General features: G+C 46.4%; 1 protein-coding gene across 5 annotated transcripts in view; it reads right to left on the bottom strand.

Annotated features, from left to right (window-relative positions):
* SLC41A3 (solute carrier family 41 member 3) overlaps positions 1–14,889 on the bottom strand; it is a 123,189-nt gene that overhangs the window by 10,094 nt on the left and 98,206 nt on the right. For 4 of the 5 annotated variants that reach the window (XM_032842814.1, XM_032842811.1, XM_032842812.1 and 1 more), the window contains 4 exons: positions 8,712–8,856; positions 5,591–5,737; positions 2,275–2,419; positions 1,132–1,211 (listed from right to left, as the gene is read on the bottom strand). In XM_032842814.1, the coding sequence (XP_032698705.1) occupies positions 1,132–1,211; positions 2,275–2,419; positions 5,591–5,737; positions 8,712–8,856 (517 nt within the window). The remainder of the gene's footprint in view (positions 1–1,131; positions 1,212–2,274; positions 2,420–5,590; positions 5,738–8,711; positions 8,857–14,889) is intronic. The other variant, XM_032842815.1, reaches the window with a different exon arrangement.

The following is a 14,889-nucleotide window of genomic DNA, read 5'->3' as shown; positions in this document are numbered from 1 at the left end:
GGAGCAGACCTGCAGGGTGGCCCACTGACATGTAAGGAACAATCACCTGGGTTCCCATGAAAGTAGGGGGAGGGGGTTCCCAAGGGCCTATTCCTTCCTTCCTTCCTTCCTTCCTTCCTTCCTTCCTTCCTTCCTTCCTTCCTCCCTTCCTTCCTTCCTTTTAAAGATTTTGTTTATGTATTTGACAGAGAGGGAGAGAGATTGACAGCATAATCTGGGGGAGTGGCAGGTAGAGGGAGAAGCAGGCTCCTTACTAGGCAGGGAGCCTGATGTGGGACTCAATCCTGGAACCCCAGGTTCATTACCTGAGCTGAAGGCAGCTGCTTAACTGACTGAGCCACCCAGGTGCCCCTGAAGCCTGTTTCTACAGCCCCAGAACACCAGAGCCTGGGACCAAGTGAAGTGTGCAGTATGTTATCACATTTGGTTCCTCTCCTGACAGGTCAGTCTCATTTACAGATCCTTATCAGAAGATGTACACGAACCAAACTTTGGTTAAAAAAGGGGTCCTTTTATGCCCACAGGGTCTAAGCCTAAAAGGTTAATCAGTGAAGGGTCCAGTAAAAGACAATGGGGAGTGGAGGGGGTTCAGGCCAATGGAACAGCATAAGCCCTATCTCAGTGGCAGCTGATTCTCACCTCACCCAGAATGTAAATTCAATACTGTCACAGCCTTGCTTTTTAAGAAGACAGAAATCCAGATTTTTATGTACAAATGTCTGAGTTTCAAATGTCATCAATGAATCTAAGTTTTATAAAAAACCAAACCATGAGAAGCCAACACCCCAGTTCTAAAGGCCACATTTCATCTGCATGTTCCAGTGAATCCTGGCTTAGACACTGTGTGCCTTCAACAGGTGGGATTTAGCTCTGGGAGAAGGTTCAAGTCTCCATGGTGACTGTGAGGAAAAGGGTGTGAGCTGGTAGAGCAGTGGGCAGGACTTTCTCCCCAAGGTTCTCCCTCCACCTGAGACAAACCAGCCCAGCAGCCGCTGCCCAGCAGAAGAATGGCCATGGTTCTGAGGGCCTGGGGCCGGATTTCTGAAGTCACTGTTGTCTAGATCCCACTGACCCAGCCCTGGGGGCCAGTGCAGCCCAGAGGCCCCGGGTTATGGTGCTGCCCATACCTACCACATATGATAGGAGTAAATATGGCCATGCCTTGGTACTGCTGTTTAGAAACAGTTTTCTTCAAGATGAGCCCTCCGAAACTGGGGAGAAAGTAGAGGCCAAATGGTTAGTTTATTTTTGTAGGTAACACTCATGCCCCTGTGTACAGGTAGGTATAGTTACCTGGCACACCTCTATACAAAATATCTCATCACCCGGCCCTCCCACTTTCCAGAAGACCCATCAGATAATGTCAGCCTACTAAAAACAAATGTCAAACTCCTCTTCAAAGCCACTTAGCTGGCTGGGCTCTGCCATGTGACTGCTCCTGAACTGTAACTGTAATGCTATTTTCCCTAGCAGAAAATGGAACCTGCATGAGTATCATCCCATGCTGCTTGTTCTTGGAGATGCCACAACAATATCTCACTCCCACCAGCCCCAATAGTTTAGCAAAGGCTGTCCTGCCCCCCTACAGCCCTGGAAAAGTTAGATCGGTTTAAGGAGCCCAAGGGCTTCCTGGAAGCAAAGACACCTAGACCATAATGGCCTCTCCCTCAGATTCAAAGTTAGGAAAGCACCTCAGAAAAGACTGGGGTGGTCCTTGTCCAGGCCTGCTAACAGAAAGGGCTCTGGAGGATCCGGTTTCCAGGGTGGAAGACCTGAGATGAGCTAAGGGGCTTGAGGCCACTAGTCTCTCAGCCTTCCAGGTCCCACCAGCAGCCACGCTGTAGAAATGGTGTTCACAGAGCCAGGTACAGGGCTCCCTGCAGCATACGCAAGGGTCCAGGCCAGTGAGACCTCTGGCAGCATAGGAGAGGGAGACCCAGTGTCCTGCAATGCCATGAGGGGGCAGGGAACTGAAGCACTCCTGTGCTCATTTGATGTTCCCAAGTTCGGCTCTTCCTGGCTCTCTGGTGCTCCTGCAATTGTAAATAGGGCTGCCTCTCAGAATAAGTAAGCCCTAAGGTTCCTGATGAGAGGGAAAGAGATGAAGAAGAAAGGCATGACTCAACCAGCACCAGGACTTAGTAGGGGAGCCCACAGAAACCATGAGTGCCCCCTCACTCCAGAGGCACCATGGGTCTTAGGTAATCTCCCTGTCTCAGAGGCCGGGGCGGCCTGGGAAGGTAGAAGCTGGTGGCAGCCCTCACTCATGCTCACCTGCTAATGACCATCGCTAGGATGATTGGGAACCACCCGAACTTCAGGATCTTCATGATGGGAGGGCTCTGCCTGGCAATGAGGACCCACACGGGGATCAGGGCCGTGAAGCCAATACACACCAGTGGTGTCAGATATCGATTGTCTGCGGGGAGAGAGACAGGATGCGTGCCAGGGCACAAGAGCATGGCCTCCTGGGCCATGGCCTGGGTCCCAAAGATGAAAGGTGGGCTGAGCACTAAGGGCACTAGAAGACAGTTCTGTCCCCAGCAGCTTAGGGTGGACCAACCTAAGATACCTCTCAGTAATTTATACCATCTTATGAAGCAACTTGAAAACCTCCTCTTTGTCCTCAATTTCTGACAGAGTCCCCTTCACTTCTCTTTTTCACTATTTTCCTGACGTAAGAACCCTCTTCCAGTTCCTCCCATCCCAACCTAATTATTAGTATTAATGGTGGCATTTACAGGATTGTGACCATGGGCCAGAACTGCTCTCAGCACTCCCAAGCACAAACTCACTTCATGTTCTCAACTACACCTCAGATAGGTATAGGAGAGACTACAGTGTGAAGAGACGGCCCACCAGGACTCAAGCCAGTATGCAGAAATCAGGGTAAAGCCAGAGTTAATTAATGATGCCCATCCTGCTCCTGGCTGAGGCCAGTCCAAGGTGACCTCCTCAGCATCCATGCATCTCAGAGCCCAGAACATGGTCAGCTTTGCAGCCACTCATGCCCCTGTGTCATTTTTTTTCTCTTTTTTTTAAAGATTTTATTTATTTATTTGACAGGCAGAGATCAGAAGTTGGCAGAGAGGCAGGCAGAGAGAGAGAAGGGGAAGCAGGCTACCTGCTGAGCAGAGAGACTGATGCGGGGCTCAATCCCAGGACCCTGAGATCATGACCTGAACTGAAGGCAGAGGCTCAACCCACTGAGCCACCCAGGCACCCCCCTGTGTCATTTTCTTGAGCTGGTATGAGCCATGAATACAGACCTGGGTCTGGGACACCTGACTGTACCTGGGGCCAGGCCAGGACCCAACACATATCATTGCCATTCCCACATACTCTCTTTTTTTTTTTTTTTTTTTTTTAAAGATTTTATTTATTTACTTGACAGACAGAGATCACAAGTAGGCAGAGAGGCAGGCAGAGAGAGAGAGAGAGAGAGAGAGAGAGAGAGGAGGAAGCAGGCTTCCCGCAGAGCAGAGAGCCCGATGCGGGACTCGATCCCAGGACCCTGAGATCATGACCCGAGCTGAAGGCAGAGGCTTAACCCACTGAGCCACCCAGGCGCCCACATACTCTCTTTCTACTTATAGTCTGCATGTCACCTTCCAAATGCACACAGAATAAGACACAAGCTTTCTCTAGAACAGTCTTCTCACCCCCAGTCCCACATCCAAAAGGCAGGCTCAGGCTCAGGGCGGTGCATGCCCCTCTGCAGAATGGGCCTCAGCACTCAGAGGTGTGCAGGTAGGTCTGTGCCCCATACTCCTTTCTCTGATCAGCATCTTTAGAAGCATCTCCCTCTTGTCTTTCTCTGCACTAAGAAATTACAGTTCATTCCTTTCCTGGAGCAACTGACTACAAGGAAGGGCAGGCCACGTCCACAGTGGGCTACAGACCAAGTGCTTTATGGCAGAAGTGGCCAGCCTCTTCACCATCCCAGGAGATGATAGACCCAACAGGCTCTAAGCAAATCTCAAAGGCTCTGGGAGGCAGCAGTCTACAGGAGCATTACTTGCAGGATACTTTTGCAGTCCAATTTTTCTAGAATGACTTGGGACCTGGCAGAGGTTCCACCTCATATTTTCCCACCACCATGATGAATACATCCCTCTGCATATGGCTTGTCTTCCCAACTACACTGACAGGTGACATGGTCAACAGCTCACTCCTTATCAGTGAAGATTTGTCTGATATATCCCAGGCCCAATGAACCTCCCAAGCACACCCAAGGTATCTTCACAGTCTAATTCGAGAGATGTACAGCCTAACACTATTCAACAGCTTAGTAGGTCATGTGTTGAAACATGCATTATTTCAGTAAGGGTACAGCAGGGTGGAGAGGAAGGGTCTAGGGATACCTGTGACTTGCATTTGTCTTACAGTTAAAACTCGATTAATCAACCCATACACAAATCTTGTTTTAAATTCAGTTTTGTTTAAAAAGAAAATTAGGTCATCTTATTATTAGATCTTGATCACCACTAACAGGAACCTTGAGAATCTCCCAACCATTAAATATCAGTGGCAAGCCTATCCCGGGGTGGCAAGGAGCCAGGCCCAGAGTGGATAGGGAAAGGTTCCCAGTGCCTGAATACTGTACATGGCAGGTACATGGTCAGTATGCTTAAGATGCTGGCATGAAGAGGCTGGATGATCTCTCATGGTCCTGGGTTCATGTTCCCAAAGGGCAATGCTAAGCCAGGGCTTCACTGCAGCCGTGCCTTTCTCCAGGCATTTCCTCCAATGGAGTGACACTACATACCTCACTGCTCCCCACTGTCCTCTTCACCATCCGCTCCACTCACTGATGCCCCTCTGCCCCCCAGCACTCAGGGTAGTGACCATGCTCAGAATCCACACTTACTAGATCCAAACAATTGTGGGTGGTCAGCTGAGGGGGAAAGTAACAACTGTGAGGCTCAGAGGGGAGTAGCCAGCTGTGGAAAGCTGGAAGGTGAGAACCATCTGGCAAGGGGGATGCTGCCCATCAACACGGCCCAGGACGCGAGGAAACCTTGGTGCTCCCAGAGAAGACCTGGGGAGACCCCTGGTGGACGGAGGTCCTCTGGCCATGAAGGTCTGTCATACAGGATATGTAAATGCCTCCCTTGGCGGCTGGCCAGGACACTGGGCCACCCTCTGAGGAGCCTGGGGCTTCTCCTGCCTCATACCTATAGAAAGAGCCTATGCTGTGTCTGCTTCACTGCTCAAAGTTGTGGCATTCCTCTTTGGGAGTTGCTTCCCAGGTGGTCTGAATGCGTCCAATGTGAACTGCCTTTCCATGGAGCTCTGTTAGCCTCCAGCCCTCCCTGGTCTCCTTGTGCACCCCTGTCCTAACGGGGAGACTGACAATGTATCTGTTGACCTGAGTGGTTGGGAGAGCTTCAGGTACCTGCTGGAGAACACCTCAAAGTTGCCGAATGACCTCAGGCTTTGCCTCTGGAAAAGTAGGATTTCTCATCCCATGACAGACCCCATGGGTTCCCTTCTGTGTGAAGGGTGCCTGATCTGAATGGTGCAAGCTGGGCGCGAATGTCAGACCCAGCCTTGCTCGTGGGCCCCTCCTCCCTGGGGCACCCCCTACCTTTGTGTTTATAGAAGAAGCTGCTGACAAAAGCCAGAATGGACAATGTGATGAGATCTCCCAGGCTGGCAGCAATAGGCGTGGCAATGTTGTCTGGGTTGAGCCCGAGCTTCCGAGCACCAATCACTATACAGACCATCAGCATTCCTACGGAGAGGAGACAGAGGACACTCAAAGCACAAGATGAGAAGGTTGCAGGGAGGCTGCTCAGTAACTCAGTTCTATTCACACAGACCTAGCCTGAAGCCAGGCTGCCCTGAAACTCAGTTTCACTGCTGTGCTCGAGGCTGAGAAGGCTACAGATTTGGGCTGGGGGGTGGACCCTGTGACATGCAAGTGTGATATCAAGGAGCAGTCTGAAAGCTTTGCTGATACACTCAATTCCATGAGGGAGAAAACATGGAGATGATTCCTGGGCTCCCAAACCACCTGGAGCTTCAGACATGAAGCTCACAGAACCTCACTTCAGGGAAGATGATTCCAAAACCATTCTGAACGATGGAGCCCCAGGGGCAGAGCACATCCTCTTGTGTCCATTGCAGTCCCTGGGGAAACAGGTGCCTTAGTGCAACTGGTCATGTGAGGGGTTTGTTAGGGGCAAGGGCTGGGAGGGGGAGTTGGGGAGATGGGGGTGCCAGGAGAGCCACAGGATGCAGTTGGGGTCACCCAGGGTGGGAGAAGGGGAGGGAGAGAAGGGGAAGCAGGTACAGACTGCACTATAGTACTGTCAGCGGGGCCACATCTCTGGGGAACAGGTCCATCTCAGGAGCCCAGTAGGGCCACCACTGGGTGCAGGCAGCAGGTGGCCTCCACCAGTGGGGCTGGGGGTGGAGTTTCAGGTGCCGCACTGGTGACCTCCCCCGGGCCTCCTTTCCATCCTGACCCCGTGTTCTGAGGCGACAGTCATAGGTCATCTTCTAGTCTTCAGCCACTGACTAGGACTTAATCCAACAGTGTTGCATGTGGGTCTTTAAAAAGACACTTTGTATCTTGGCTATTGGTGTTTTAACATTATACCCAATATTCTGTAACTCTAAATAAAATTATTCTTATCACCTCCATGCCATACTAGCATAGCCATAACTGGCCATAGTTTGTGCTGTTTCATGACCAGGTCACAGCTACTTTCCCTCCTTTGGAAGGTCACTTCTAAGTGAAGCTGAGTTGCATAGCTGGCGGCATGGCAGCAATCCCCCAGGGACCACACAAGACACCACTGGTTTGAGAGCACTTACTAAAATCTACCACCATTACCCCCTGGCTCTACAGTGGAGTCATGCAGGGGTCATATGATGAGCCACCAGCAATGTTCTGAACTTCTACACATCTCTGGACAACCCAGCTATGTCCATGCTGCTGAGCTCCACACCCTCTCTGAGCCTCAGTTTCCTCATCTATAAAATGGGGAGCTAGGAATGGCATTCTCTATATGGCCTCACAGAACAGGACTGGCCTTCTGGATCATCTGATTGTGTGGTTTTCAGACGAGACTTCATGTCAAGGATCTCCAGGGCTCTAACTCTCCAGAGGGTGTGGCATACTCATCCTGCTCTTCCCTTGGCCAGACTGGAACAGGTACCTGGACAGGAGCACACATCCTACCCAGGGAAGCATAGTTTGTGAATCTGCTCCTGGGTTTCTGCACTTTTATCCTCCCTCCTGATTATATGTACTAGCACAGGAAGGAAGGAAAACCAACAAATAGCTTGCCAGGTCATCTTACAGAATGCTGAGCTCAAAGGGGTTTTCTGAGCAGTCAGATGGGGACAGAAGTGTAAATGCAAATCCAATTCATAGTTTTCACTTATTCCTTCTATACTTGCAAATGGTTTGCAAGAGATACTCAGACACGCAGTCCAGAAGAGAACCAGAATAAAGCCCATTCATTCAGCCAACATTTAGGAGCTGGCAATATGCCTATTTTAGGTAATGAAAATAACCATCAGGCTCTGTACTCACACAGTAAATGCTTGTCAGGCGGAGGACTGGACAGTGCACAAACAAGTGAACCAGCATGTGAAGTAAATAAACAGGACATGAAAAGAAAGCATGATTACAAACAGGGGGCAGGCCTAGAGAGCTGATCAGAGAGGGCTCAGAAAAGAGACACTTGGCACTTTGCTGAAATTCTACGTGCTCATGCATGGGTGTCTCACTCTGCACGAGAACACCAACATCACAAAACAGTGCAGTAACTCGCCAGAGCATCCCGGCACCGCAACAGTGCCCAGAGCACAACAGATGCCCAGTAAGTAACAAGTCATGAGTGAACAGGTGACAATCTACAGTCACAGCTGCTACTGACATGCGTGAGCTCCCTGAAGACAGGGTATATCTGGCAGTGCTCATGTCTTCCTGCCTTCTACAGGCACGTAGGAAGCACCTGGTGTATGGCAGGCAGTGTGGTGATAGGAACAGAATTGGAGAAGCAGGGCCCCTCTATAAGGAGATGACATTTTAGCTAGGAGGTGAGACAGAAAATGAATGAAGAAAGTGGTTAATTACAGATTTTCACAAGTGCTCTATAAGGAAAACAGGAGCATGGTGGTAGCTGGGGAGAAGGGGGGAGGGCAGAACCTGTGCAAAGGCCATCTGAAAAGACCTCTCTGCAGAGATGAAATTGAAGTTAAAACCTGAGCCTTGCTCCCCACCATGATTGAAGGCTCCAGAACCCACCACAAGTCCAAATGTAAGCTGTGCTCAAGAAATGTTTAAAGACCGACTGAATGAATAAGTGAATGAAGGGATGAAGGAATGAAGTGAGGAGGGGATGGATGGATGGATGGATGGATGGATGGATGGATGGATGGAGAGATGAATGTGTCTACTGAGCAAAGGCCAGTTCTTTAAACAGAGGGAAGAAAAGTGGAGTCAGCAGCTCGCGCTGGCACACACACCCTGCCTGGAAGAGGACTCATCCTCCCTGCCCACCTTCAAGGTGCATCAGTAACCCAACAGGCTGACCCCCAGCTCCTGGCAGGTATGTGAGGCTCCATCATTAGTGCTTCCATTTTTCATATCTCAAGGAATTGAAACACAAAGAGGTGAGAGCAGAGCACTTAGGAATGGGGGCGGAGAGAGCCAGGAGGAGGCAGTCACTGGGGTGGGAGGATCAGCTGACCTAGAGCAAAGGCGGCAAGGAAGGCAGTGATGATGCTGCTGGCACACAGCAACTCCACCTTTGCAAAGTCTAACTCCTCCTTAGATACAGCGCCCAGCAGCAGGGCAGCCACAGCAGCCAGGAGACCCACGACGGTAGCCTGCACCTGTCAGGGCAGAAATCAGAAATGTGAGGAAACATGCCTCTGACCACCTGCACCTGTCAGGGCAGAAATCAGAAATGTGAGGAAACATGCCTCTGACCACCATCACTCCTCCCTGCCTTTCACTCTGCCTCCTCTCTGACCATGAGAGTCATTATGGCATTCACCTCTACCTCTCCTCCCTTACCCCAGAATCTGCCAATGGCCCCTCAAACCTGGGAAAAACAAAGACTAACACCTTTCTTCAATCCAATTCCTTGGAAAACTAGTTTTCCTTTTCTACAACTAGTTCAATGTCACTTGCTTCAAGAAATCATCTTCTACTCAGCCTTTGGCCAAGGGCAACCAGTCTCTTGCTTGGGGCTCCTCTCACAGCTCTAGGCAGAAGTGCTCTGTGGCTGCACCAACTTGCATTCCCACCAACAGTGTAAGAGGTTTCTCCTTTCTCCACATCCCCTCCAACACACGTTGTTTCCTGTCTTGCTAATTTTGGCCGTTCTAACTGGTGTAAGGTGATATCTCAATGTGGTTTTAATTTGAATCTCCCTGATGGCTAGTGATGATGAACATTTTTTCATGTGTCTGCAATTATCATATGGTTTCACTTATTTGTGGAGCATAACAAATAGCATGGAGGACATGGGGAGTTAGGAGAAGGGAGTTGGGGGAAATTGGAAGGGGAGGTGAACAATGAGAGACTATGGACTCTGAAAAACAATCTGAAGGGTTTGAAGAGGTGTGGGGTGGGAGGTTGGGGGAACCAGGTGGTGGGTATTAGAGGGCACAGATTGCATGGAGCACTGGGTGTGGTACAAAAACAATGAATACTGTTATGCTGAAAATAAATAAAAAAATGATTAAAAAAAAAAAGTGCTCTGTGGTCTCCAGCTACACAGACAACCAATCTCCCCTGCAATATGGAAACACTCCATGATCCACAGCTATACCTTGTAAGCCTCTATGCACACTTTCCATCTCTCTCCCTGCCTTCCTTCCTTGGCACTTGCTCTGCATGCTAGTGCCCCCTTTCTCTACATTCTCCCCCAACCAAGCTGTGGTTCCCATTTCATCTCAGTGGGGACACATCTCTGCTGCTCACTCAGGTTAGTACCATGAGGTTCCCTTGGTCTGAGTATCAATCCTGGCACCAGTTCTCAAGATAGTTGACCCTTCAATCCTATGCAGATGAAAACCTGTGTGTAACTTGAGACTTCCCCCAAAACTTAACTACTAATAGCCTACTGTTGACCAGAAGCCTTACCTATAAAGTCAAGTAACACATATTTTGTATGTTATGTGTACTACATATTGTATTCTTATAATAAAGTAAGCTAGAGAAAATAAAATTAAGAAAATCATAAGGAATTATACATTTACAGTACTGTATTTATTGAAACATATCTGCGTAGAAGCAGACATGCACAGTTCAAACCTGTGTTGTCCAAGGGTTAACTGTAACTCAAATGTTTTTTTTTTTTAATAATTTTTTCATTCTTTAAAAAAATATTTATTTATTTGAGAGAGGGCATGAGAATGGGAGAGAGAAAGAGCATGAGAGGGGAGAGGTCAGAGGGAGAAGCAGGCTCCATACCGAGCAGGTAGCCCGACATGGGACTCGATCCCAGGACTCCAGGATCATGACCTGAGCTGAAGGCAGTTGCTTAACCAACTGAGCCACCCAGGTGCCCTAATTCAAATGTCTTAATGGAAACATGTTGTGTTATTAAAGAAGGCTGAATAAACAGAGAACTGTGCCATATACACAGATGAAAAATGCTCCCCAAGTTAACCTATATAATTCCCAGGAAGTCACAGGAAGCTTTTTCACGGCCTTGACAACTCATCTTAAGTTTCACAAAGATGAGTAGATGTGCAAAAATAGCCTAGACAGTTTGAGAAAAAAGATCAAGAGGGAGTTTTGGAACATTCATTATCAATTCATAGTTTTAAGGCTATAGTAATTAAAACATGGTGGTACTGGCAGAGAAACAGACAAACAGATCAGCAGAACAGACTGGTATTCAGGAATAGTATCATGAATATATGACAATATATAAAAATTTAATAATGATAAAGGTGGCATTTCAAATCAGTATGGAATGGGTGAATAAACAAGGAAAGAGAAAGTGGGTATCTATCTGGGGGAAAATTATATTCCTATTTTATACCATACAGACACATACACATAGACACACCATTAAACATAAAACTTCAAGTGTGAAATAGAAGAAAATATAGAATAATTATGTTTCAGATTTTGGACTAGAGAGGGACTCCCTCTGAAGATAAAACATGTAAAATCTATAAATAAAAATAGAGATAACTGTATATAAATCCAATTATGAGTTCTATGTGATACCCGAAATTCAAGATGAAGAGGGAGCTAGAGAAAATATCTTCAGCATTTACAACTAATAAAGCATTAGTGATCAAAATAATGAAGTCCATTTTATGAATCAATGGCAACTTTGAAGAACTCAACAGAAAAATGTACACAGAAAAGGAAATACAAATGGCTAAGAAACACACAAAACACACAAAAATGTGACCAACTTCCTGAATAATCAGGAAAACTTAAAATAAAATCCCAATTTAATAGTAGGTATCTTATTTCTTTGTAACTGACATTGATCTTCCTCTACTAAAAGGTCAGTGCCATCTCAGTTTCTGCTGAGTCCCTCAGCAGGTGCTTAGCCCACATTTGTGCTCATCCAATGAATGAATGAATCAATGCATGGATGGGATACACTATTTTTATCCATTGGACTAGGTAAAATTAAAATTTAAAAGGTTGATAACATAAAATACACACTGACAAATATATATGAAAATGGTTCTCTTAAATGTAGACATGGTAAAATTGGTACAGGAATTTGGGGGGAGGGGATTTGGTTACAATTTATCCATATACTTTATGATCTAGCATTTGCCCAGGAAAAATTTGCACATGTGAACAAAGAATAATGTAATAATGATAATGATGATTGGAGCTGATATTTACTGAGTGCTTACTATGTGCTATTCTCAATGATTTCCATTTATTAAGTCACTCTTGAAAGTATAAGTTACAGAATTATATGTACAGCACAATACTTTAATGCTTAAAATACAGAAAGTTGGGTAAAGATGGCAGAGGAGTAGCAGACAGAGATGATATCAAGTCGCAGGAGTTCAGCTAGATAGTTATGAAACCATTCTGAACACCTACAAACCCAACAGGAAACTGAAGAGAAAAAGAGCAACAATTCTAGGGACAGAAAGGTAGGATGTGTGGAGAAGTGAATCCAAAGTGATTGGAAGATAGACTGCTGGGGGAGAGGCCAGCTCCTGGCAAGTGATGGAGCAATGGAGCACGAAATCCAAACTTTTAGAAGTTTGCTCCGCTAAGGGACATTGCTCCAGAGGTTAAGTGAGGGTGGATCCCTCATGGGGACAGTGTGGTCTCAGGTCCCATGGGGTCACAGAAAGACCAGAGGTGTCTGAGTATAGCAGAGCTTGCAGGTATCAGAGCAGGGAAGCCAACTACAAAGACAGAGCCAAGGAGTGCGCTCTCAGCTTGGGGTTACCTTAAACTGTGATCTGCAGCACAGTCAGACCACTGCTCTTTGAGCAGGGACCCACAAGTGGCAGATCCAGGGAGACCTAGATTCCTCCGCTGGAAGAGCAGCATGGCAAGAATCTGCTGGGTTTGAAGACTCCAAATGGGGCTGAGCGCAAAACATAGAAATGCTTGGTCACAGGCCAGGTGAGCACGGAGCTCCGCTGGAGACCAGGGAGATAGGAGGGATTGACTGTTTTTCTCTGAGGACTCACTGAGGAGTGCGAACCCGAGCTCTCAGCTCCCTAGGCCGGAGATTGGGAGGCCACCATTTTCATTCCTGTCCTCCAGAGCTCAATGGAAAGCATTCAGGGAACAAAGGCTCCCGAGAACAAACCCAAGCAGATTACTTAGCCTGGCCCCTGGCAAGGGCGGTGCAATTCCACCTGAGGCAAAGACATTTGAGAATCACTACAACAGGACTCTCCCACAGAAGATCAGCAAGAACATCCAGCCAAGACCAAGCTCACTGATCAAGGAGAACAGCAGAATTCCAGAGGAGGGGAAAGCAAAATATGGAATTCATGACTTTCTCCCCATGATTCCTTAGTCTTGAAAAGTTAATTAAACTTTTTAATTTTATATATTTCTTAGCCTAATTTTTAAAATTTTTCCTCTTTCCTCTTTTAAGGCTTTTTAACTAGTTTACCTTAATGATACCTTTCTAAAAATATTTTAAAACTTCATTATCATAGTCATATTTTATCCTTCATTGTATCTAACTTTAAATTTTGTAGACATATAGTTTTTTCATCTAAAAAATGTTGGGATACAACTTCTAATAGATCAAAATATACCATAAATCTAGCACAGGGCTATGTTCTAGAATCCAGCCTGATCAACTTCTCTCCACTTTCATTTCCTTTCTTTTTCCAACCAACTTATCAATTCCTTTTTTAGAATTTTTTAATAATTTTCATCTTTACAGTCATATTCCATACCTTCATTGTGTTAATCCTTTTTTTTTTAAAGATTTTATTTATTTATTTGACAGACAGAGATCACAAGTAGGCAGAGAGGCAGGCAGAGAGAGAGGAGGAAGCAGGCTCTCTGCCGAGCAGAGAGCCCGATGCGGGGCTTGATCCCAGGACTCCGGGATCATGACCCGAGACAAAGGCAGAGGCTTTAACTCACTAAGCCACCCAGGCAGCCCATGTGTTAACCCTTTTAATTTTAACATTTTATTAAACCCATATATCCAAAAATATTTATTTTTTAAATTTTTATTTATTTTTTAAATTTCATTTCAGTATTATAGAATTCATTGTTTATGTACCACACCCAGTGCTCTATGCAATATGTGCCCTTTATAATACCTACTACCAAGCTCCCCCAACCTCATACACCCACCCTGCAAAAACCCTCAGAATATTTTTCAGAGTCCACAGTCTCTCATGGTTCATCACCCCCTCCAATTTCCCCCAACTCCCTTCTCCTCTCCAGCTCCCCATGTCCTCCGTGTTATTCTTTATGCTCCCCAAATAAGTGAAACCATATGGTAATTGACTCTCTCTGCTTGACTTATTTCACTCAGCATAATCTCTTCCAGTCCCATCCATCTTGATACAAAAGTTGGGTATTCATCCTTTCCAATGGAGGCATAATACTAGATAGTATATATGGACCACATCTTCTTTATCCATTCATCCATTGGAGGGCATCTTGGATCTTTCCACAGTTTGGTGACTGTGGCCATTGCTGCATGAATATTGGGCTCCAGATGGCCCTTCTTTTCACTACATCTGTATCTTTGGGGCAAACACCCAGTAGTGCAATTGCAGGGTCATAGGGAAGCTCTACTTTTAATTTCTAAAGGAATCTCACACTGTTTTCAAAGTGGCTGCACCAACTTGCATTCCCACCAACAGTGTAAGAGGGTTCCCCTTTCTCCACATCCTCTCCAACACATGTTGTTTCCTGTCTTGCTAATTTTGGCCATTCTAACTGGTATCAGGTGGTATCTCAATGTGGTTTTAATTTGAGTCTCCCTGATGGCTAGTGATGATGAACATTTTTTCATGTGTCTGTTAGCCATCTGTAGAGAAGTGTCTGTTCATGTCTTCTGCCCATTTTTTGACTTGATTCTCTGATTTTTGGGGTGCTGACTTTGGGAAGTTCTTTATAGATCCTGCATATCAGCCCTTTGTCTGTATTGTCATTTGCGAATATCTTCTTCCATTCCATGGGTTGCCTCTTTGTTTTTTTGACTGTTTCCTTTGCTGTGCAGAAGCTTTTGATCTTAAAGGTGTCCAAAAAGTTCATTTCCCTTTTGTTTTCTTTGCCTTTGGAGACATATCTTGAAAGAAGTTGCTGTGGCCAATGTCGAAGAGGTTACTGCCTATGTTCTCCTCTAGGATTCTGATGGATTCCTGCCTCACATTGAGGTCTTTTATCCATTTTGAGTTTATCTTTGTGTATGGTGTAAGAGAATGGTCGAG

Source organism: Lontra canadensis, unplaced genomic scaffold (assembly GCF_010015895.1).
Source record: "Lontra canadensis isolate GAN:19392208 unplaced genomic scaffold, GSC_riverotter_1.0 scaffold133, whole genome shotgun sequence".
Lineage (NCBI taxonomy): Eukaryota > Metazoa > Chordata > Mammalia > Carnivora > Mustelidae > Lontra > Lontra canadensis.
Note: the sequence above shows the minus strand (reverse complement) of the source record. Positions and strands in the feature narration are given on the sequence as shown.